General features: G+C 35.3%; 1 protein-coding gene and 1 long non-coding RNA gene across 6 annotated transcripts in view; one reads left to right on the forward strand and one right to left on the reverse strand.

Annotated features, from left to right (window-relative positions):
* Nucleotides 1-26,257, forward strand: part of LOC309859251 — a 179,573-nt gene that overhangs the window by 123,142 nt on the left and 30,174 nt on the right. For 2 of the 3 annotated variants that reach the window (XR_014308637.1, XR_014308639.1), the window contains one exon: nucleotides 21,666-21,896. The exons of the other annotated variant lie outside the window; for it this stretch is intronic. This is a non-coding gene — a long non-coding RNA (uncharacterized lncRNA). Of the gene's footprint in view, nucleotides 1-21,665; nucleotides 21,897-26,257 lie in introns of those variants that run through there. 3 annotated transcript variants of the gene reach the window in all.
* GDAP1 (ganglioside induced differentiation associated protein 1) overlaps nucleotides 14,279-26,257 on the reverse strand; it is a 45,204-nt gene continuing 33,225 nt past the window's right edge. For all 3 annotated transcript variants that reach the window (XM_082719854.1, XM_082719853.1, XM_082719855.1), the window contains 4 exons: nucleotides 21,924-22,097; nucleotides 20,630-20,724; nucleotides 18,492-18,606; nucleotides 14,279-17,462 (listed from right to left, as the gene is read on the reverse strand). In XM_082719854.1, the coding sequence (XP_082575980.1) occupies nucleotides 17,080-17,462; nucleotides 18,492-18,606; nucleotides 20,630-20,724; nucleotides 21,924-22,097 (767 nt within the window). In that variant the 3' untranslated portion in view covers nucleotides 14,279-17,079. The remainder of the gene's footprint in view (nucleotides 17,463-18,491; nucleotides 18,607-20,629; nucleotides 20,725-21,923; nucleotides 22,098-26,257) is intronic.

Here is a 26,257-nt window from a genome sequence, read left to right on the forward strand (position 1 = left end):
GATTTGGAAATAAGAAAATGTCTCTCCTGACTTAGATACAGTGTTGGATTCTCTTTTGCTAGAAAAACATATTTTTAAATTAAAGATGGAAATATTTGTAAAAATTCAAACAGATTATTAAATCTAACACTTTTGAAGTCACTCATACTCCCCCAAAATACAGCCAGATTCTTCTCTCCCAAGAGAAAAAATAGATATCTAGAGATGAGTCTTGGACTAACCTGGGCTGCAATTTGAGTAGGATGATTTCAGGACAAATGTAGGTCAATTCTAGAGCCAACACAGATTGGGTTTCAGATAAACTTAAATGGGGTTAAAAGGTGGAATGAAAGCCATCAGAAACCTGCAAACAGGTGAAATTTAACAAAACAAGCTAATTTGAATTGATTTTTAAGATTTCCTTCAGCTTAATTTTGAAGAGTCCAACTCAAGTGTTGAATGGCTTTCCAGAATTGGATTTGTTTAAATATGTTTATCTGCAACACCCAGGGAAACAAAATGTCATGTTTCATGAAATTTTGCTTAACTTGAAAACTAAATTCAGAAAAGACCCAGACTTAACCCAGGTTTATAAAAAGCATTGGAAATTTTCACATTTTATAAGCTGACTGATTTGTAAGCAAATTGAGGAAGAAGCTCTTGGTTTTGGTTTTTGTATTTTTAGTTTAAATGTAATTCAGTTAAATTTAATTCTAAGATTTCAGTGCAACAACTGGAAGCAGGAAGATTAAAAATGCTGGAAAGAAGAGATTCCAAATCAGAAGCAATTGAAATAAAAGATAGAATTAATAATCCAAAAATTCTCCACTTAAATAATTCAAACTCCTAAGCTGATATATACTCAGGAAAAAAAAATAAAAAGTAGAATTCTAAGCAGAGTACATTTGTTACAATTCCATCTAGATCATAGAAGACACAAAAACTCCAGCCTTCCATTTCTTCTCATTAATAATTTTTCTAAACAACATCTGAACCCAGCACTGAAAACAGAATTCATAAGCAGTCTTCACCTATGGAGAAAAAGGATGATAGACTAAAGGGATTTATTCAAAGCATATTACTCAATATTTTTTATTCTTAGGCAAAATTAGTAAACTCCAACTTACTGAATATCAATGACAGTATTTTCTATTATCATTTTTCTAAATACCTAACAGTATCTAAGAGTGTGTTAGCTGGAAGGTCACATCTTATTAAAATTTCATGCTCTTAAAGATGATTTTAGAACATATAAAGTTCTATCTACTGAAAAGATCTAGAAAAAAATTATCAACCCAATAGCAATAACCAACTCTCACATCCATTTCCCATTAACAGGAATCAGTTATCTATGGAAAAATAGCTGATTCCAAGTTTGTGGCAGGAAATGTAAAACATGTACTTGAAGCACTTTATCATAGCAAGAATCAAGCTGCTAAATTATATCATGAGCAGAACTCAGAAGCCAACTTGAATAACCATATAGTGACCAAAGATAGGATAATTTGAGTATAATTAAGATAATAAAGGCGATGGATTGAAATACATGAAATATGTATAAATCCCTGAGTTCAGTGTTATCTCCCCCCCCCCAAAAAAAAAACAGTCATTGGTCATCTTTGGAGGATACTAGGAAACCAATCACTATTTTAAAAACTGGAAAATAATAGAAAAGGATGAAGCTTTTAGTTCTTAATGTACATCCCAGAATAGGTTTCAAAATTACAGGATATGAAGGAGAAAGCAGAGAATCAAGCTTTCAAAATAAGCAAGCTATTGATATAACAAATGAAAGATACAGTAAAAAGTTTAAGTCTTCTCCCTCACAGATGCCTTCAATTCCAATTCCCTTTTCAGAGTCAACCATAATTAAGAGTTTTGGTGTTAGTTTTTTCTTGTGTCCTAACATGTTTCTTTACACAAATGGAATCATACATAATATACATATATACTAATCTTCAGTTTGCTCTTGATCTTTTAATAGCTGTTTGTTTAATAGCTGCATAGAACTATGGATGTACCATAACATATTAATTTTTTTATTGATAAACAAGGTTGTTTCCTTTTTTTTTGTCCCAAACTCTACCATGCACATCCTTATCATATGTCTCTGTATACATATACAATTATTTTAATAGAGCCCTAAAAGTCAAATTATTGGGTCAGATGATACATGTAATTTTGACAGCTTTATAGAGATATAATTAATAATTAAACAATTTGTTACAAATATACTCATAAAACCATCACTATACCCACACACACAAAATAACTATGTCTACAATGCCCATGTTTTGTCATCCACATTTATAATCCCAGCTTCCCCAATCCCCAGTCATTGGTCTGTCCCTCATCAAAGAAAATGTTCATCAATAGGTAAATGGAAAAATAAATGCATTGTGTAAAATACAACACTACTTAGCAATAAAAAGGTATAAGCAATTGATACTGCAGTAGTATGGATGCACAGAAAGATATTTAAGCTGAGAAAAGCCTGATGAGAAGGCTACTGCTTTTATGATAACATTTACTTGAAATTCTAGAAAAAGTAAATTAATTTAGAGTGTGTCCAAGATTCCTTAATGTTCCCCTCAGTGTGACTAAACTTTCATTTTTCTAATTTTGTTAAATATAGTGCAATATTGGTTTCTGAAGTAGAATTCAGTAGTTCCTCATTGACACAACACGCAGTGCTCATCACAAGAAGTGCCCTCCTTAATGCCCATCATCCATCCATCCCATCCCCCACCTGCCTCTCTCCATCAACCCTCAGTTTGTTCTCTATCAGTAAGGGTCTCTTATGGTTTGTTTCCGTCTCCTTACCTCTCCTCCCCATATGTTCATCTGTTTTCTTAAATTCTACAGATGAGTGAGAACATATGGTATCTTTCTCTGACTGACTTATTTCACTTAGCATAATATACTCTAGCTCTGTCCACTTTGTTGCAAATGGCAAGATTTTGTTCTTTTTGTTGTTAGGATCAGTCTTTTTAATTTTAGGCATTACAATAGGTATACAGGAGTATTTCATTGTAGCTTCAGTTTACATTTCCTGAAAGACTAATGATAAGCATCTTTTCTTTTTTAATTTTATTTAAAGATCCCATTTATTTGAGAGACAGCGTGCACACAAGAGAGATAAGCACGTGCAAGGGTGAGGGGTAGAAGGAGAGGGAGAAGCAAACTCTCTGCTGAGCAGGGAGCTTCATGCAGGACTTAAGTCTAGGACCCCAGGATCGTGACCCAAGCTGGAAGGCAGATGCTTACCCGAATGAGCCACCCAGCCACCCTGAGAAGCATCGTTTCATGTGCTCATTTCCATTCATATATTTTCTTTGATAAAATGTCAGTTCAAATCTTTTACCTAGATTTTTGTTGGGTTGTTTTCACATTTAAAATTTTGGTATATTTAGCATAGAAATCCTTTATCCGACACAAGAATTTCAAGTAACTTTTCCAATTTGTGGCTTGTCTTTACATTCTGATAATGGTATCTTTTAAAAAGTGGAAGCTTTTAATTTGAAGTCCAATTTACCAATTTTTTCTTTTATGGATTGTTCTTTTGGCTTGTTACTAAGAAATCTTTGCCAAATACAATGTCACAAGATTTTCCCTGGTGTTCTCTACTAAAAGTGTGATCTATTTTGAGTTGATTTTGTATATATGTGAGGTTTGGATCAAAGTTAATTTTTTACACATAGATATCTAATTATTCTAGCATCACTTGTTGCAAGACTATATCTTGCCACTGAATGACTTTTGCATCTTTGTCAAAAATCAATTGACGATGTATGTCAGTTGGTAAGAAAATTTATGAGGCATTTGCTGAGGAAAGCAACGGAAAATAATGGATTGCTAATTAGCAATTATTTGAAGTAATTACATCAGATTTAATTGATATGAACCCATTGTATTAGTCAAATGATTATTTGGCCATACCCTTTGGGTTCCCTCCTGCATAGACTTTCTCATTTTTTTTAATGTATATAATGCATAGACTTTCTCATTTTTTTAAATGTATATAAGCTAGGAATTTTCCAAATCTTTAAGGTCTTTTTTCTAATAATTCCATCTTTAAGTCTTTTTTCTCTTCTCACATTTTACTAATAGATGCTGAGAGAAGCCAAAGCACACTTTCAGCACTGGTTAGAAATTTCCTCAGCCAAATATCCAATTTCATTGCTCATAAGTCCTACCTTCCACAAAACAAAAAACACAAGAACATGAAGACAATTCAGCCAAGTTTCTCACCACTTGATAACAAGGAGGGCCTTTCCTCTAGTTTCCAATAACATGCTGAGACCTTATCAAAATGAGCTTTACCATCCATAGTTCTACCAAAATTCTGTTTAGGATTACTTGGGTATGCCCTAAGAAGATTAAGACTTTATCTACAGTGCCCCTCTCTTCTTTCTGTGCCCTTAGCAGAATCACTCTTAAAAGTTTGCTCACAGCAACGTAGACTTTTTCTAGCATGCACCCTGAAACTCTTCTGGCCTCTTTCTGTTATGCTGTTCCAAAGCATCTTACACATTTTTAAGTATTTGTTTAAGTATTTAAGCATTTATTTTAAGTATTTGCTGCTGCTGTTACAGCAGCATTCCCAATTCTCAGTACCAAGTTCTGTCTGAGTCTGTTCAGGCTGCTATAACAAAATACCATAGACTGAGTGGCTTATAAACAACATTTTAAACCCCACAGAATTCAACTTGAAGATGCTCAAAGAAAAATTATTATTTTGTCTTTTGAATAATTTCCAGTGGCTTTAGATTAATAATCTTGGACTATTAAAAACAGGAAGTAAATTTTAATACTTCCACACTATCTGAAGACGGATAAGCTGTGAGTCAATGCCTTCCATTTACATACTTGCCCTAGAGCTATATGGAAAGAGGTGGGCCTGGCCACAGGTCCTTTGGTAAAACATTGAAAAAGTATTTGTCACATACTCTTGTGGAAAATTGCACATTTCTTTCTCAAATATACATAGTCTCCTCTTTAGACAGTAGATCCTAGATCTCAGAATCTGTTTAGATCCAGTAACTGAGTGAAGGATTTCCCATTATAACAGCTGTTATCAGACTTCTTGTCACCAGCTCAATTTTCCTAGTGATAAAAGTTAAGACCCTTGAGGTTTGCTCCTCTGAGAACAAATGATCCATTTGCTGTCACAACAGATCCCTGTGGGTTAAGAACTGTGACTCCAGCTGTACTCCTCATTTTGGTAATTATATACGCCATTCCTCTGTTAAGTGCCTCTAACTAGACTCTGTTAGTTCACAATCCTATGTAATTAATACTAATTTGATGACATTGGTACTAGTTTAACGGTAGCATCTTCTACGGTCAACACTGATCAATTAAGGATAGTCACCACTGAACTCCTCAAACATTCTCCTCACCATTATTGCTCTTAAAAATCAAGCAGTCTGTACCCCCTTGGTACAACCCAATGGTCACTGCACTTTAGAGGACATTCTTCAAAATTTTCTAAGTCTTCCCCAGATGCCAGAACTGGCCATGGCCAGCAATTACGTCCAGGTAAAGCTCAGACCAGAACCAAACCTACATGAGACTTATTTCTGCTTTTCCTATTTTTGATATTTTCCATCCATATAGTCTACATGTAAGGTTACCAGATGCCCTGAGGAACTCTGCAATATGCACCTGTAAGACTTGCCTGGAATCCCATTGCCAGGTCCCAATTCCAGGAGGGTGGCCTAGTAGGCAAATCAGTCCACCAACCAGCAGCTTTTCTTTCATGAGATCACACAAAGTTGGTTCACCAAAATAGTGTTCATACACTGACCTGGAGTGACTCTTTACTGAGACATAGGAAAACTTCAGGGTTCTGGGCCAATGACAACCACCCTTAGGTTTGAGTCACATGTGTGAAACCATTGATTGTTTCAAATAACATGTTTTTTGAGATTCAGCTACACTTGTGTGTAAATCAATAGTGTATTCTTTTTTATGATGAATGGTATTCCATTGTGTGAATTTAGTACAGCTTGTTTATTATTCATCTATGACATACATTTCAATGGATTCCAATTATTGACTACTATTAATAAATCAGCTATAAACATGTATAGGCCTTGCACATAGATGTAGATATTGCTCTCATTGCATTGGGGTAAATCCCTAAGAGTGGAATTGTAAGATTGTATGTTAAGTGCATGTTTAATTTGTATAAAACTGCAAAACTGTTTTAACAAAGTAGATGTAAATTTTACATCCCAACCAATAATTTCTAAAAGTTCCATTTACTCCATATCTTTGCCAATATCACTCTTTTTAATTTTAGCACTTTTAGCAGATATGAAGTAGTACCTCATTGTTTAATTTAAACTTGGCTTGAACTATATAACATTAATAACTCGTATGTTTGTGCAATAATTGGTGTATTTGACTTCTAACTGAATCTAATTGTTTTATTGGATTCGATGAATAAAGATGTTGAGCATCTTTTTGGAGGCCTACTGACCATATATCTTCTTTTGTGAATTATCTATTGAAATTCTTTTTCTTTTCATTTTTTATTCAACTTTCTGTTCTGCTATTACTGAATTGCAAGAATATATATTCTGGCTATAAACCCTTTATTAGGCACATATATTGTGAATATTTTCTTCCATTCTGTGGTTTTTCAGTTCCTTAATTGTGTCTTCTGGAAAATAGGCAGTTATAATGTTGATAAAGTCTAACATCATTTTTCATGGTGAGTATTCATCTGTGACCTCTCTGATAAATCTTTGTCTATCACAAAGTAGCCAAGATTTACTCTTATATCTTCTTATAGAAATTTCATGATGGTAATTTGTATATTTAAAACTATGATAGATTTCAAAGTCATTTTTGTGTACTGTTGGAGATTACTGTCAAGGTATATATTTTTTATAAGGCTATCTAGTTGTTCCAGCATCATTTTTTGAAAAGACGATCTCTCCTCTATTGAAAAATAATTGGTTCTAATGCTAACAAAAACAAAAAAAAAAATTGACTGTACATGGAAAGCCTATTCTGGATTCTCTATACTGTGCCACTGACCTATGTTTTCCTTTATGCTAAGACCATTCTAAGTTGAACACCATAGCTTTCTTTTAAGTTTTTTATCATTAAATTATGTTAGCTTTTGATTTTTCATAGATGCTTTTATCAGATTGAAGAAATTTCCTTCTATTTCTACTATGCTGAAACTTTTTTATCTTGAATGTGTGTTGAATTTTACCAAAATATTTTTCTGCATTTGTTGAGATGATCATATGATGTTTCATCTTTGTTCAGTTAGTGTGGTTAATTATATTGTGTGATTTTTCAAACATTGAAACAAGCTTTTTCTTCTTAGATAAGTCATACTTGTAGCATGTATCCTTTTATAAACATTAATGGGTTCAATCTGCCATACTTTACTTAGGATTTTTTAATCTATGTTCGTGAGGGATACTGGTCACTGTCTTACTGTGTTAGTCAATTCAGGCTACTATAACAAAATACCATGGAATAAATGGCTTGTAAACAACAGAAATTTATTTCTCAAAGTTCTGGAAGCTGGAGGTTCAAGGTAAGGTATTATATGAACCTTGGATGGACACAAATATTCATTCCATAACTGTCTCTACTCTCTTGCTTTATAAATCTTTATCAAATCTTGGTATCACTGTTACACTGATCACATAGAATAACATTCTATTCTCTATTTTCTGAAAAATGAGTTTATATGTATGATTGGCATTATTTCTTACTTTGTGCATGATAGAATTTACCAATAAAACAATCTTGATCTTGAGTTTTCTTTGTCGAAAGGTTTTTTTATCACTATTACAAATTCAAGTATTTCAATTGTTATATAGCTGTTCCAATTTTCTATTTTTTCTTTTGTCACTTTTGGTAAGTCGTGTTTTTCAAGAAATTTACCCATTTCATCTAGTTATCAAATTATTAAGACAGTTTTTTTCCTAATACTCTTTTATTTTCCATTTACAAATGAACCAAAAACAGTAAGATACGTAGGAATAAACCTAACCAAAGAGGTGAAAGAACTGTACTATGAAAACTATAAAATACTGATGAAAGAAATTAAAGAGAACACTAAGAAATGGAAAGACAGTCCATATTCATGGATTGAAAGAACAAATACTTTTTAAAAATATCCATACTACCCAAAGCAATCTACACATTTAATGCAATCCCTATGAAAATACCACCAATATTTTTCACAGAGCTAGAACAAACAATCTTAAAATTTTTATGGAGCCACAAAAGACCCCTGAACAGCCAAAGCAACTGGAAAAAGAAAAACAAAGCTGGAGGCATCACAATTCCAGACTTCAAGTTATATTACAAAGGTGTAGTAATCAAAACAGTATGGTACTGGCACAAAAATAGACACATAGGTCAATAGAATACAACAGAAAACCAAGAAACCCACAACTTATGTGGTCAATTAATCTTCCACAAAGTAGGAAAGAACATTCCATGGGAAAAAGTCTCTTCAACAAATGGTGCTGGGAAAACTGGACAGCAACATGCAAAGGAATGAAATTGGATCACTTTCTTACACCATACACAAAAAATAAATTCAAAATGGGTGAAAGACCTAATTGTGACACTTGAAACCATTAAGGTCCTCGAAAAAAACACAGGCAGTAACTTCTTTGACATTGATCATAGCAACTTCTTTCTAGATATGTCTCCTGAGGCAAGGGAAATAAAAGCAAAAACACTAGGAATATTAGCAATTTATATTTAGATATTTATTGATTTATCCTATTGGAGCCTATCAATTTTATTAATCTTTCAAAGACTGAATTTTGAGCTTTGTTAATTTTACTGTTTTTAAATCATGGATTTATGTATTGACTCCATTGTTTTTTCCTTCTTTTGAGTTTAATTTACTCTTTCTGTAGGTCTTAGAAACTTACATTAAAAATTTTAAACCTCTCTTTTTTTATAGCCATTTAAAGCTATAAATTTCTCTCTAAGCACTGCCTTTGCTGTATCCCACAAATTTTGATATGTTGTACTTTTATTATCACTCAAGTCAAGATACTTTCTTAGCTTCTTATAATTTCATCTTTGAGCCATGGGATATTTATACATGTTATTTAATTTCCAAATGTTTGGGCAATTTCTAAATATTTTAGTTATTGATTTCTGATTTAGCTCTGTTATGGTCACAGAGTATACTCTGTAATACACCAGGCTTTGAAAATTTATTGAGATTTCTTTAATGACCTAGTCTATGCCTACTTTGATGAACATCCCACCTCACTTGAAAACAATGTTCATTCTAGTTATTGGGTACCATGTTTTATAAATGTCAGTTGGTTCAAGTTGGTTGATAATGTGCCCAGACTTATAATCAAACTAATCTTTGTCTATTACTATGAATACTGAGAAAGTGGTGTTAAACTCTCCAGTATTTTTTCCATTTGTTCTATAGATTTTCCTTCATGAATTCTGAAGTTTTGTTATTAGATACATATATATTTATGATTATGTCTTGCTAATGAATTGGTCATTTTGTGATTTATAAATGTACCTCATCTCTTAAAAATGCTTGTGTTAAAGTCTACTTTTTCTGAGATTAATATAAACACATCAGCTATCTTATGCCATTTGCCTGGTATATCACTTTCAGTCCTTTTTTAAAGTATATTACTGAAGTTAGCATACAATATCATATTAGTTTCAGGTGTACAACAGTGTTTTGACAAAATCTATAGATTACCAAATGCTTACCACAATAACTGTAGTCACCATCTGTCACCATGCATTATTACAATATTGTTTACTATATTTCCTATGCTATACTTTTCATCTCCATGACTTATTAATTTTATAACTGGAGGTTTGTACCTCTTAATCATTTTGACCTATTTTGTCCATCCCCCAACCCACCTCCCCTCCAGCAACCATTAGTTTGTTCTCTGTATTTTTGTCTGCTTGGGTTTTTTTGTTTTGTTTTTTAAATTCTCATAGTGGTTTTGATTTCCATTTCCCTGATTAGTTATGTTGAGCATCTTTTCATGTGCCTGTACACCATCTGTATGTCTTTTTTGGAAAAAATGTGTGTTCAGGTTCTCTGTCCAATTTTTAATAAGATTTTAATAAGATTGTTTGGTTTTTTTAATTTTGAGTTACATGAATTATTTATATATTTTGTATATAACCCTTGTCAGGTATACTATTTGCAAATATATTCTCCCATTCAGTAGGCTGACTTGTTGATGGTTTCCTTTAATGTACACTTCCATTCTTTTATGTTCAACTTACATGCATCCTTAAATATAAAATGAGTTTATAACAGATGCATATACTTGTGTCCTGAATTCTTATTTAAAATCTGACCTTCAGGGACGCCTGGGTGGCTCAGTTGGTTGGACGACTGCCTTCGGCTCAGGTCATGATCCTGGAGTCCCGGGATCGAGTCCCGCATCGGACTCCCAGCTCCACGGGGAGTCTGCTTCTCTCTCTGACCTTCTCCTCATTCATGCTCTCTCTCACTGTCTCTCTCTCAAGTAAATAAATAAAATCTTTAAAAAAATAAAAATAAATTAAAAAAATAAAATCTGACCTTCAATTGGAACATTGTATATTTAATATAACTTACATTATTTACATTTAATGTAATTATTGCAATAGTGTGTTTAAACCTATCACTTGCTAGTTGTTTTCCATTCTTCTCTTCTGTTTTCTCATTCTGCTGCCCTTTTCATTGGTATTTTATTTCTTTTCCTTCTACTGGCTTCTTAGCTTTTTTTAAAATTAATTTTTAGTCTTCTTCCAGTGACAACGCATTCTTAACTTATCAGACTCTATGTGGAGTCAAAATAGTACTACTTCACACTAGACACTTATTACTTTGCCCTTGACATATCCCTCTTACACTTCACACAAGACTATAATATCATTTCATTTATCCATCACCCCCTACATTTATTCTTCTTTTTGTGATATATTTATTTCTACATTTATTATAAAGTCCACCTTACAATATTATTAATTTAGTTTTAAACAGTCGAGTTTTTTTAAGGAAATTATGAAGTAATAAAAATAATCTTTTATAAGACATGCTTATTTGTCATTCCTAGCACTCTTTAGTTTTTACTTCCTATAGATTTGGTTTTTCCATCAGATTTCATTCCTCCAATCAGTCTGAAAAATGTCTTTAATAATTTTGGTTTTGCAGGTCTACTGGATCCAATTGGTTACTGTGTTTGCACTTATCAGGAAAATGTCCTTACTTCACTCAATTTTTAAGGGATATTTTCTCCAGATATAGAATTCTGATGATTTTTTTCCCCATCAACATTTTACACACATTTCCATTGTCTTCTGGACAGCCACTATTTCTGATGAGAACTCAGCAAACATTCTTATTGTTAATTTTAGTATTATGTGACTTTTTCCTCTTCTGGCAATTTTCAACAATGCTTCAGTGTAGCTTTCTTGATATTTACCTTTCATTGAATTCAGTGTTTTTCTTGTTCTTTAAATCAACACTTCTCAAAAAATTGGGGGAAATTTGGCATGTTTAATTATATATTTGTTTCCACCCCATTCCTATAAAATATATGTTAAACGAGTTGATATTATTCATTTGTCCCTGAGGTTCTGCTCCTGCACCTTTCCTTTACCATCTCCCATCTGTTGCGAAGACCATCCAGTGAATTTTTCACTTCAGTTACAGTACTTCCCTGTTTGGGTCTTGTTATGGTTTTTATTTCTCAAATGCCTAATCTGTTGGCTCAGTTAGACTATATTTTATTTTAACTCTATGAATATATATTGTACTTACCTGTTTTAAAGTCTTTGCTAAATCCAACTTCTGAGTCACATCACATTCTGCTTCTGTTGACTATTGCCTTTTTCATTGCCTATGGATCTATTTTCCCATATCTTTCAGGGTCTGGTAATGTTTTAATTGTGTACTGGACATTAAGAGTGATATGTTATAGTGATTCTGGATTCTGTTTTCACTCTGAAGGGTATTGGTTCTTGTTCTAGTAGGCAGTTCAATTAGCCAGTAATTGTGGCTATACCTTTAAATTGTGTAGGTCTGATTTTATGTTTTGATATGGAAGATATGTGGAAACCCAAGATATTTCCCAAGCTAAGTTGGCAAAAGCCAACCTCCAATATCTATCTCCCCCGCATATTTTGTCAGGGTTTGGTTTTAGGCTTTGTTAGAGTGAATGTAGAGCATCAACTGGTGATGATTTTCTCTCCGGTGACATGTGGTAACATCTGAAGATGTTCTGGGTTACCAGAACAGAAAATAAATGGGGAGCTACTGGCATTTAGAAGGTAGAGGCCAGGAATGATGCTAAACATCCCACAATACACAAAACATATCTACACAACAAAAATTACCTGGCCCACAATATCAATAGTGCCAAGACTGAAAAACTCTTTTCTAACTTCGGCCTTACTTGGTGGCATAGTCCCTACTTCTGCTTGCAAGATTAACAAGGTATTAATGAGGACCTCCAGTGACTTTCATCATGATGTCTAATGTCTCTGGTAAGTTCCTTTCTGAGTGAGCCTAATATAGTCATGTTCTGAGGATACTATTTCTGACAAGAGGATTTGAGCATCACATTGCAAAGAAAGGAGCAGAGTTTGTGGCCATTTTTACAACATATCTACCTCTGCTTTTAATGCTAATAATGTTTAGTTTTTCAATGTAAATCTTTACTTTTTTAATTCATTGAGCTTAAGTGTGGAATTGGTAAAAGTATATCATATTTTTATTATGTATATTTGATGTTTGTGACTTTGTTGAATATCAGATTCTTAAATTCAAAAGATAGCTTAATCTGATGATATGAAAAGGTATACATACTAGCCGTAGTATGTATGCCTGAAAAATTACCTATATGATTAGGAATTAGCTTATGTATATGGATGTGAATATTTCTATTAGCATGGAAACCTGACCCTTTGCATTACATTTCATTAATATCTTTATAGTTTCATCCACACTATGGGTCTATCTTAATAGGGGAATTTAAAGACAGCACCTTATAATCCAGGAGCCAGTATCTAAATAATGAATGTAGTGAAAGGCTGAAGACATAAACATCAAAACTTCCCAAAGAAGCTTTATGATGAGATGTACCACCTACTGGAATCAGAGCATATCAGAGCCCATTATAAGTACTTTTAGTCTCAAGCTCCGTATGGCCTTATTGTTTTATACCTCAGAGCCTGCTCTACCCTGTTGCCTTGTCAGTTCTTCCTCCTTCCCAAGATAAAATTCCAGGGCTTAACTCAGATTCAGTAATACAAGATACAGCTTTCATCAATGCACTGCCCTAACCCATGAAGTGAGTTGTCTTTTCTCTCTCCCTCTCTACATTTTCATAATGAAATACATAATTAAAACTATTGTCCTCACTCTAGAAACTATACAGAAACTATACACAACAGAATTGTGTATCACTTGACTTTCCATGGGTATTCAATATTGTAGCTTTTTGTTTTTCTTGTAAACACAGGGAAAATAAAGTTAATTAGTTTCTCATTTGCTTTGTTCATTGTAAGACAAAAATAGCATTCAGCTTCTGTTTGATGATTAGAATAATGGCCAAGGCTAGAAATATAGATGGCAAGTTGAATAATCATAATCTTGCCATAATCTTGAATAACCATAATCTTACTCAACAAAAGAGAACTGGCTACATCAAAAATAAACATAAATATCATAAAAGTAATCTTTGAAACCAAGTGAACATATAACAAAACTATTTCGAAAAAAACAACATTCTCTTGGTATTTGTCATTTCCATGCCTATCCCATTAGATAGCTGCAAAAGAAACCCTTTAATAACCAAGAGCAATATTTTTTTTAAGATTTATTTCTTTATTTACAGGGAAAGAGAGAGAGAGAGTTCAGTGGGGAGAGGAAAAGGGAGAGAGAGAGAGAGAAACTCAAGCAGACTCTGTGCTGAGTGCAGAGCCCCACAAGGGGTTTAACCTCATAACCCTGAGATCATGATGACCATGACCTGAGCCAAAAATCAAGAGCTGAATATTTAACCAACTGTCCACCCAGGGACCCCACAGCAATATGTTATTCTTTAAGCTACCACTTATTTTAATGATAAAATTACGTGTATTTAAATAAATCACGAGTAATTATTATAGGAAAATATAGCATCTTGTAACTAAATATCTTTAATATCTAACTTCTGCTTATTTTATTCTTTCCAATTACCACAGTATGTTATGATTTTAAATGAAATCTGTTTTCTTGTAAAATATTATAAAATTAATACTTGTAGAGTTCATATTGATTATTCAGTTACTTTTATTGATCTTACAGGCAGAATAGTATCTTGATCTATCACATTCAACAACACCAAAATATATACAACTCTAGTGTCAATATCAATAATCACTAAAAATCAAGCAAACATTTACAACTATGTGCAATTAAGGGAAATTGATTCAAAAGGCATGTAATTGTAGTAACAATAAAATAGCATTTATATATTAAGACGTACATAGTCAACCTAAATTTGGTACCTCAGGCATATTTATAATTTCGATATTTATACAAACTTTGGAAACTGAGGAGTACACTGGCCAGTCACCAATGATCGTGGAAAAAAAAAATAGACAAAAGTGCTTATTTTGCTAACAGTATAGCTCTTTAGCCTGACATTGTGTAATATTGTTATCCCTTCCCAAGCATTAGAAATCAATACTACATGTGCCTCAAGCTTTTTTACAGATGAATGATCAGATCAAGATGCCCTTATTTCAGAAACTAAGGTCATTAATGTTTATCTTCACTTGAGCCATTTTAGAAGGCTTGCTGAACCGAATGCCATCTCAGACTACTGTATGAACAGCGACATCTAGTGGGCATTATGACCCCAAATATTTTATAAGTCCAAACCAAGGGTATCCACGAAACAAGTGAAATCACTAGAATGCATCATCTTTAATATTAACACAAGAATATTTCCAATGAAACTATATCAGAAAATTACACTTCCCAGTGGACTTTCTCTGACTTAGTAATAAAATAAATTTAAGAAAAGCCAACACTGGGTTTCTAATCTTTGTTCTTAATCATCTACCTTTACATAGGTCTTTGTAGATTTTTATAAAAATCCAATTTCATTCTCTTTGTGTCTGAATTATTGCTTCTAAAAGGGTTATATAAAGATCTCTGAAACATGGGGAACTACTAAATAATCAGTTTTGTGGCTCTTTTAGGAACATGAACTGGAATGTTCCAGCAATAAACAAATCCAGCCAGTCTCTATGACAGTGCACTGAGGGGCAATATTAAGATATTAGAAAAGCTGCCAGACTGTTAGTTATTGTTGTATTGAGTTTACACTGAGATGTTATTAATTTTTGTAAACAAGGAATATCCATTTCAAGACTCTCTAAAATAACTGATTCATGAAACAGAATTATAGACTCATTTTACCATCAAAAAGTCATTTCCTAAGTATGACTGTTTCCTTTCATGAAAAAGTCAGTACATTCTTTGCCTGTTTTGCATAGCCAATCTGAGGCAATCCAAAAAGCTTTTGTTGTTTGCTGGAAGCTTAGCTCCTCATTCTCTATACATACTTCCAGCCAGAGATCTAAAACTATCCCCCAACTCCCTTCCGGCCAGCTCCAGGGAATCTGTATCTTCCTGTCACCATGAAAATTTTTTCCTGAGCACAAACTGTGTATGATGCAATTCCATGGTTGTTCATGGGACACCCTGGGATTGTCCCTTCCAGATGGACTGAGGTACCCCCGAAATGCTTAAACATACATAAATGAATATAAGCGGACTTCACTATGAACTTATTTCATTTCCCCAAATTAATTTCCATGGACTAAGACTAGACCTTTCTCTTTCTCTTTCCCTTTAAACTTTTAAGACTTTGTTAATGACAATAAACAGATGCAAGGTCTAGACCACAGTTGTTTTTTTTAATACACCCGCCTCTTCAAACACAGAATGGGCATATTTAATCCTTCCAGATCATTAAACTATCCACGACCCAGCCACATGCCATGTTGGTGATTAGCTGAGACATTCACCTGACTTCCATTTGCGTGCTAAAAAGGGCTGTATAAGCCCAGACCCCCAGGGACTGGACACAAAAGTCCAAAGGAGAGATATTTCACAGGCATCATCCCACTGGGGGAACTGTGAGGAAAAGAAAGAAACCATTTTATAGCACTTAAGATTTTCATGTAAATGCTAGGCAGACACGTTCTAGTGGTCATTTCATACCCAAGTATATAAGCAGTTAATCTTATTAAAACAATGAGTGTGATTCATATGCATTTAAAATTAATACTAAGGTCAGAGAAGTTACTGTTAGTGTAAAGCCCAGAGTTTTCTCCAGCCCACTCCCACCAGTAACTCCCTAGTGCTCTTCCCAAGGTCTTAAGTACAGGAGGATATGTGGGCAGGGGCCACAAAATGTCTAATGTTTACTAAGGGGACAGGTGGCACTGAGTGGCACTGGTGGCACCTGGAGGTTGCCCTTTATGGCTCTTCACTATAAAGACTTCCTTTTCCCTCTTTTCCCTCTCCCTGTTCCCTTTGTCTCTCTTATTTCTGCCTGAATCTAACAGTGATCATGTGAAGCACTGTTGTGCCCTGCTGCTGTCTGAACCCAGCCTGTAAAACAAAGATGATTTCTGAATTTCAGTGGAAAATGTTGTGAACTGCTCTACACTCAAAACATCCAGATCACCTCAGATGAAGAGCTATGGGCAAGCACAGATTATTACTGTCTGCTCCTAGTAAGAACCTCCTCCCAAAAAATAATTCAGAACTTGAACTTGCATTCTGAGTTAAAGGTTAATTCTCTATCAGCATTTACATATCTTGACCTTGCACATGTTTTAAGGATGGATTAGTTCAGATTTGCAAGTAAGTAATCTCAAAGTTACCAGCCCACAAAAACATTTTCATTACCTCCTCTCTCCACAAAAGTACCCAAAGAGTAAAGTAAATTATACTTTTTACTAATTGCCCAGGGTCATTCTTCACTGGGCCTGGAAGAGTATACAAGAGTCTAGTTGAATGGTTGGATGAGTCGCCACCACTAGATCTCTACAAGCCTAGAAATAATTTGGTCTGGGTCTAAGTGCTAATATCATGCTGCCAAGTCTCTTTCTGAAAAGCATAAAAGCAAAATATCCCATTCCTGCAAGCAAACCAACCACGAGGGTAGTGCCAAGAACTTTGGGGGCCCTTTTCTTGGCCACCCGGAATGCTGTTGGCAGCACTGCAGAGATTAATATATTGTTGACATGTCCTAAAACCTTGTTAAATGTTTTTCTCTTCAAGACACGTTCGTAATAGGTTTCCAAGTTTGGTCGCTTTCCATTTCCCCAGTTTCTCCTCGCAAACCCCAGGAACTTCAGTCGATGTAATGTGACAGCAAGAGAAACGTCTGCCAGGGTGAAGGATTCTCCGCAGAGCCAAGGCTGGCGGCCCTCTTCTAATCAGAGAGATGGACACAGAGAATTAGGGGCAAGAGCTATACACATAGATTAGCTGGCATCTTTCATCTCGGTCTTGGGGGCAAGTGTGAGTACAGCAAAAGATGAAGGCCATGGTACATTCTCTTGACAATCCTACTCAGTGAGTAATTCTAACCTAAGACAAAGTCCATGCCAGTGTATCCCAAGCTAAGAGAGATTTCTTGGTACCTGTCAACCACCTACATCCCTTAGTGAAACAGGAGCCATCTGAGCTCAGAGCTGATCTTTGATACTGAAAAGAATTCTAAGGAGCTGAGAGCCTCCAAACCAAAGGAGTCAACGGATCTTTCTCCCTGGCTTAGGAAAACAGCAGGTGAGCTTTAGGAAGATCTGTAAAATTGGGCCTAAAATGTCACTCAGTGATTGTTGCTCCTAGTTACTTATGTAAAGCAGAAGAAAGTTCCTATAGTGAAGCAAGCTTCATGTAACATGGTCTTCAACTTTGTCACCAATTAGAATAGCGCAAATGGTCCATATGCATGCACCTGGGCAATGGCAGGTTCATGCAGTTAGGTTCACAGGTACAATACAGGGATGCTCACCAGCCAGCCTGCCGATTTATACAGGCCAGCCCCCATTTTATACTTCAGATTGGAAGTATTCTCCCTGCCTAGGGAAAAAACTAGATGGAGCTTTCAAGCAATTACTCTGGTTATTCAACCAAATGAACTACTGTAATTAAAAAATATGTCAAATGGTCTAAGTAGGAATCTCTCAACCATAACTTTAAATGGTGCAGAAAAATCCTCTACCAATCACATTTCTCATAAACACAGCCTGGTTATCATTAGACATCTGGGTTTTGCTGAGTTCAGTATTACTATTATTATTATAGTCAGGATAATTTAAACTGCCCATGAATAAAAATAATTTTAAAAAAAACAGACTACAGAATGTTTTTTGTAAAATCTAAGAGTATTATTCCCATAAATATGCTTGGCATCCAGCAAAAAGAAAAACAAAAACAAAAACAAATTAGAACCTACCTGGGGTTTCTTCATTTCTTCTTTGCAACTCAGTTTCAACCTGATCCAAGACTTTCTCCAATTCATCAAGAATTTTCTTCAAATATTTGACATTGTCATGGTCAAGCAGCTTTGACTAATTAGCAAAAATAACTAAATAGGTTATTTATGCCTGCAAAAAAACAACCAATACAGAGCAAAGCAGACATAAACTCTTCTAAAGCTGGAGACTATTAATCCACGACAACGAGGAGATCCAGAATAATGTTAAAGCCAAAGCAAACCTGAGGGAAAATGCTCTGCCTGTGAGAATACTCCATGGGCCAGACCCACTGGTCTACTGGGAACTCCTGTAGGACCAGATGACCAGACATGGCCAAGAATACAAGGGACACAAAGAGACTCCTCTCAACCCCCAAGGAACGAATGGAACTTCAGCAGTTTTTCGAGGAATGAAAAACTGAAGGGTTAGGCCTGAGGGAGAAATCTGAATGCAGTGAGTTAAAGACCAAGAGGAAAGTAAGGAGTCCTGAGTGTCCAGGCATTTCTTTTGAGCAGCACACTTAGGCTAAGATAAGATAAAGGAAAATGGGAAGTTGAAGAGCTTGGGGAGTGTTAGTGTTTGCTACATTTTTAATATGGCAGAAGCTTGCATGAGTTCTTAGGCCCTGAGGAAAGAAGCACCAGAAAGAGATAGGCTGACTCTTAACAGATGAAGCAAAGCCCTGCTCCTTAGGGGACAGGCAAGTCAGAGTGAATTAACTCAAAATGGATTAAAGACCGGAACATAAGACCTAAAACCATAAAGCCCCTAAAAGAAAACAGAAATGGTTAAGCTTCATGACATAAGTCTTGGGAATAATATTTTGAATCTGACACGAAAAACAAAAACAAAAATAAACAAGCAGGACTATGTCAAACTAAAAAGTTTCTGCACAACAGAGGAAACCAAAAACAAAATGGAAAGGCAGCCTATTAAATCGAAGAAAATATTTGCAAATTGTGTATCTGAAAAGGGGCTAACATCCAAAATATATAAAGAATTCCTACAACACAATAGCAAAAAATAATCTGATTTTAATATGTGCAGAGGATCTGAACTGAAGACATAAAGAAGACATATAAATGGCCAACAGGTACATAAAAGGATGCTCACCATCATTCATCATCAAGGAAATGCAAGTCAAAACCACAGTGAGATACCACCTCACAGCCGTTAGAATGGCTGTTATCAAAAAGGCATGAAATAAGTACTGGCAAAGATGTGGAGAAAAGGAAATAATCATGCACTACTGATAGGTATGTAGACTGGTGAAGTGACTATGGAAAACAATACAGAAGTTCCTCAAAAAAATTACAAATAGAACCACCATGTGATCCAGCAATTCCACGTCTGGGTATTTATCCAAAGAAAACGAAAACACTAACTCAAAAAGATACATGCACTCCCATGTTCATTGCAGTTTCATTTACAATATCCAAGAAACAACCTAAGAGTCCAGTGATAGATGAATGAAGAGATTTGGTATATATACCCAATGGACTATTATCCAGCCATAAAAAATAATGAAGTTTTACCATTTGCACCAACATACATAGACCTTGAGGGAATGATGCTAAGTGAAATGGGTCAGACAACGATATATCCTACAGGATCTCTCTTACACGTGGACTCTTAAAAACAACAACAAAACAAAAACTAAGGTCATAGACAAGAACAGATTGGTGGTTGGAGGTGGAGGAAATGGGTGAACGGTAAGAGGAAAAAAATGAGAGAAAGGAGGGGAGTCTAATAGAAGAAAAAACTTGCCAATTGCCATATTGGTATTAAAGTCCTAAAGGTCTAGCTAGCCTTAAAGTGAGACTACCTGAAATGACAGAGTTCTAGTATATATTATGAACTTGCTTTTTCATTTTATGACTTTCCTTGACAATCAGCATGAGAAATACCTGCCTTTTAAGCAACTGTCATTAGGTTTGAATATTAAATCTAATTAAGAAAAATTCTTTCTAAAAGCAGAGTGTAAGCCAAAGGTAACATACACTGGCGATTTGCAAATATTTAAGAGGAGATGTTCTAGAAATAGTGAGACTTTACAGAAAGTAGAATATTTAATACAAAAAGTGGATGTTAATTGAGGACAGCCTGGTTTACTTACTTTAAGTCGCTTCTGTTTTGCGATGTATGCCTCTTGTAAATCTGGATTTTCTTCAGCAAGCTTTTTCAGTTCCGATTCTGTGTTACCAATTTGGCCTGATAATAAAATGATTTGTGAAATAGGAAATTATTTCTTCCCTTCTATACAAGAAAAAAGGAGAAGCTAGGAAACTTCATGGTAAGAGCATGAGCTCTGGGGTTCATGCCCTGACTCTGCCTTAGACTTAACCTCTCGGTGCCTCAGATTCAAAATGGAACTATCAGAGTATCGGCTACATAGGCTAAGGATTAAATGTGAGGCACCCAGGAAAGCCCTTAGAGGGAGGCTCAGCAGATCAGAAGTGCTCAACGCACAGTGGTTGTTCTAACTTTCAGTACCTTTCAAGTTTTTGTTAGTGGACTTTTTCTATATGAGACAAGGAAAAAAGCCTTATTAAAAAAAAAATAATAACTCCAGGTGACAGAATTATATTCAGACCACCTGTTTCAAATCATATGAGTATTTATGCAGAGAAGGAGGAGGACCAAGAAGATAAAGCAGAAAAAGGAGAAGGAAGGAGGGGATAGGAGCGGAGAAAAGAAGTATCTACAGGAAAGAAAAATAACATAAGTCAGAGAATTAGAAAGATGAGATATGATGTAATGGAAAAAATGTAGTTTCTAGAATCAGAAGATCTGGGTTTGAGTGTTCCTAGTCAAACATCCCCAGAGTCTAACCATGGCCACCTTCCCTTACTGTCCTATTCCAATCACATGTGCCAGAGAGCACAGTTTGTCTTCCACATCCCATGCACTGACCATACTCAGCAAAGAGGAGAGATGGATATCACAACTCAATCTTAATAAATCTCAAATCACTCAATTTAGAGGTAGGCTAATGGTTAGACAGCCTGTAGTCCAGCTCCCTCACATAATGAAACAAAAATTAAGGACCAGAAATGTGAACTCAGTTGCCCATAATCACCATCAGATTCCAGATTTCATGATTCTTAGTCCATCTTCTACAAAAACATGTTATGTTCTTTACTTTTCCACAGGCTACTCTTCTGAATTTTACCCAAGCTTGGCCCTCAAGGCTAGGAGCTGGAAAATCAGCTCCAATAGACCATAAATGTCCAGCTGAAAAGTGGAAGCACAGATTAATCTGACTGGTGCATGGATCGATCTATAACATGAATATCCATGAAGCAAACTCAACAACCCTGTCCCCAAGTCTTCATGAGATATGCCCGGTCTCAAAAATGAATTAGAAGAACTTTGAAACAAAATTCCAAGCCTTTAAGATTGTTACATACTGCGAATCCGTGTGGTTGCATAAGCTGGGATCATGGAGTCCACAGTTAGCTCAGGATGTAAAATGCAGCCGTGGGTATAAGCATCCATTGGCAATGAGTCAAGCAATTCTCGATAATGTTGTACCCGTGGGTAATACATGCTTCCTTTATCAGGCATTAACCTGGGTGTTTTTTCTAAAAACATATACACAAACATTAAAGAAAAAGTTACAAATCAGAGGTTACTTCCAAAAGCAAAATAATAAACCCAAACCCCTTTAGCAGTGTTTTCAATGTTACATCAAGGCATTTAAAAGATGATATCTCCCCAGCCCAGACATTCAAAATTGGAAATGGGTAGGGACCATGCGCTGTTCTCTGTTGAGTTCCCAATGCCTAATATAATATTTGGCTCACAGCAGGTGTTCAATAAATTTCAATTAATTAGTATATTCCCAAATTTCTAGTTGTCATAGAATATTTGAGCTGGAGGAGCTCTGTAGCAGTTAACAAGGACATTGAGATATAAAGGCTGAAGAATTCCCCAAGATCACAAAGCTAATTAGAAGCAGATTAAGAACTAAAGCCATTGATTCTTAATACCATGGCCTGCTTTATAACATCATCTTCAAGGGGTTTACATTCCAGAGACTATCCAAGAAGAATAAAGATGAACTACATGATCCAAAGATCAGGACTATGTCCCTTCAGAAACACTTCCTACTTCTGACTCTCCAACTGCCCCTGAAAAATGCCAATGAGCTTATTCCAACAAATGAAAAGAACAGACTCAATTTTATTCATTTATTTCTTAGTTTGGGCTATTTAATTTTGAAACCTTTGTGAGCATCCCACACTCATTCATAAGTGTTGACAATTCAGAATTGGTTGCCGAGCATTTCAGACAAGATCTTGTAATGCCATAATTCAAGTGGAACAATCTCTCTAAGCCAACAGACTATTTCTGACTCTAAGAAAAAATAAGATGGATTACTCCTCAAACCTGTGGGCAAATTTCTAATTCCCTACTGGAGAGTCCAATTCTGAAGTCTGCCTTGGAATAACCAGGAATGAAGTGTCAGCCACATACTGCTTGTCAACAGTGGATTTACCCAACTACAGCACACTTCCTTGCAGATCTTTCAGGATCTCAATATATTAGTAGAATCCCAACCAATTCCTGGTAGACATGTCCATAAGGACAACAGACTGAAGTCCTTCTAAAGTCCTTGAAACACTGAAGAGTTCTTAACCTTTTGTGTGCCACAGACCTCTTCTCAAAATAATATTCTTAAACATACAACACATAGGATTGCAACGGAAACTGAATAGACTGAAATACATGTATCAAATTTTAAATTATAAAATATTAAAATGGGTGCCTTTTATTAATGCATTAACAAGATCTAGCAGCAGGTCTAATAACTACCATAATTTCGAAGTAGCTGTAAGCATAAGTCATTTTTAAGATAACTGCAATAACCTGATATGCTAAGAACATATCTGTGATTTCTATTGGTAACAAAGTCACAGGCACTCCTCATATTGTAGGTTTATGCCTACATTGGAAATGAAAGGAATTGATAAGTTTCTGTTAGAAATTAGTGAAGATATAATTTTTTCCCCCTCTAGGACCTCAAATTTCCTGAATTCTATTCATAGATCTCTAAGGGCAACAGCTCTCTAAGTGCTATCTAAGAATCCTGAGCTTTTTCTAGATACTCTCAGTGGGTCCACAGAGTCAAAGCTACTTTTATAGTAATACTACAATGTTAATTGCTTTTTCACTTATTCTCCCTCAAGAATACAGCAGAATTTTTCAGAGGCTACAGGACATGTGATGGCTCTATCATTCTGACAGTTAATGAGATGTGGGCTTGTGCATTCATGTGTTTTAAATTTTTCTCAATTTTAATTCCTAATTTGGCAAATATTAATAGTTATACCCCACAAAGCTCTCCAGTGTTCTCAATAATCTTTATGATAAAGGGGCCCAGAAACCAAAAGTTTAAGAACCACTGCTCCGGGGGTCCAAAAGCCTTAAGTTAAAACCAAAAATGGTACAGCATATTAAAATTCTTCCAAGTAGTTAAATTTATGGCCACTGGCTCAGGCTACTTTCTGGTGCCAGGCCTGGGGCTTGTCTTCAGAAGAGGATACCACTTCCTTCTGGGAAAGAGAATTAGAGCAGGAAAAACACTGTCAGGCAATTGCTTCTGTGGAAGTTCCATCTGGCTAAGCCCAAATTCTTCAAAGGAAGATAAATGTTCAAATCCACGAAAAGAATTTGCTCTACTCAGGACACTATTACTATGTAACTCTCTACTATAACACTTGTCAAACAGAGCATAAGATACCCACTGAACCCAAATTCTCATCCAGCCTGTCTCTCGTCTACCACCTCCATGGCAATACCTGCAATGTGCTGTCATTTTTCACTACACCAGAGCACAATAGTGTCCTCTGGAAACAGTTTTTCAAAAGGCCATTGGGAATTTCCTTTGAATTTTATACAGACCCTCCCTCTCACTCTCATTCTATTTTATTTCCCAATCTTTCCATAAAGCATTTTTGTTATAACACATGCATGAAAGAAGGAAAGGAAAGGAATGGAATGGAATGGAATGGAATGGAATGGAATGGCATGGCATGGCATGGCATGGCAAAGAAAGGGCCAAGGGAAAGGGAAGGAAAGGAAAGGGAGGGAGGGGAGGGGAGAGGAAGGGAGGAGAAAGGAAAGAGGAAAGGAGAAAGAAAACAGAAGAGGGATGCCTGGATGGCTCCCTCAGCTGGGCATCTGCCTTTGGTCCTGATTCCAGGGTCCTGGGATCAAGTCCTGCATTCGGCTCCTTGCTCAGCTGGGAGCCTGCTTCTCCTCTGTCTGCCTCTCTCCCCCTGCTTGTGCTCCCTCTTTCTCTCTCTCTGATAAATAAAAATAAATAAAAAAAATTTTTTTTAAAAAGAAAGGAAAAGAAAAAAGGGCACCTGGTTGGCATTCAAGTATGCAGCTCTTGATCTTGGGGTCATGGGTTTGAGCCCCACATTGGGTGCAGAGATTACTTTAAAAAAAAAAAAAAAAAAGAGCCATTTTAGTATGCTACCTCAGTCAGGAGTGAAAAAGCAATAGAAGGCTTACAGGGGGAAGGCACAAAATCAGAGGACTTTTAAGAAGCAGGCATTGAAAAGAGTTTCCAGCATTAGGGAATAGAGTTGCTATACTGGAAACCAGTATAAGTGACTAAGCTGGAAGAATAAATAAGTAAACTGGCAGGAGACCAGACTTCCTAGAAGAACTGAGTAGGGAACAAGGCAGGACTTGAACTGCACCTAAATTTAGGCAGGTGCAGATAGACATAAAACAGAAAGATGTGATAATGAGAGAAAACAAGTTTTTTAAAACCAGAAAGAAAAGATACAATAAAAGCATTCTGCAGATATTTCACGGGGACAAACACCTCCATACAGTCATAAGTCTTTGCATCGCTCAGTAGAATAGCAATTGCCTTGAACCATTAAAAAAAAAAAAAAATCACATTCAGTTTCCCCAAGTGCAAAAAAAATTTTAAAAAATTAAGAGGTTATAGGCATAAGCTTCCATTATCTTTCTACATTGATTTCTCTGATTTCCCATGTTCCTCAATGATGGCAGATAAAGAAGGCATAATTATACCCTATTTTCAGGGAAGACTCCCTCCCCTCCACAGGTCTATTTGAATAATTTTCATCTCTTCCTTATCATTATTAATCCAATGAAAACAGACTTCATTCCTACCTTTATCCCCTTGAGAATTTTGTATTTTACTTAGGTCATTTAGTAATAACATCGATATATTAGATAATATGCAACAGGTAGTTGAATAAAACTGTACCCTTCAACCAGTCAAACACCATGCTATTAAAAAAATATAATAAAAATGGTAAATAAATTATGACCTGAAATAAAAGTTATAGTTACAACTGACTACAATTCAAAGCTGTCACAACTATAAAACTGGAACAATCAAATCTAAACACAGATTTAAAAAAACAACAACAACAACATACAGTGTCAAATTATAGAAGTTCATTATATGCAGCCATGGTTTTCTGAGAAAGACAAATTTATAGCACTATTTTCAATAAATCTTATACCTTAAGTGGTATTATATTTAAGACTTTGAACAGAAACATTTGTAATTGGGGAGCAAAACTTCTTTATCAGATGGTTTGTTCCAACTATTGTTAACACATAATATGGAATTAGAACCTTTGCATTTTGACACCCTGACCTGTCCACTAAAATTGGACAAACCAAAGAGTAAAAAAAAAAAAGTAACTTTTTAACGCCACTTTATTGGCACAATCATGAGTTTTAA

The sequence above is a fragment of the Mustela nivalis genome (assembly GCF_964662115.1).
Source record: "Mustela nivalis genome assembly, chromosome: 2".
Taxonomy (NCBI): Eukaryota; Metazoa; Chordata; class Mammalia; order Carnivora; family Mustelidae; genus Mustela; species Mustela nivalis.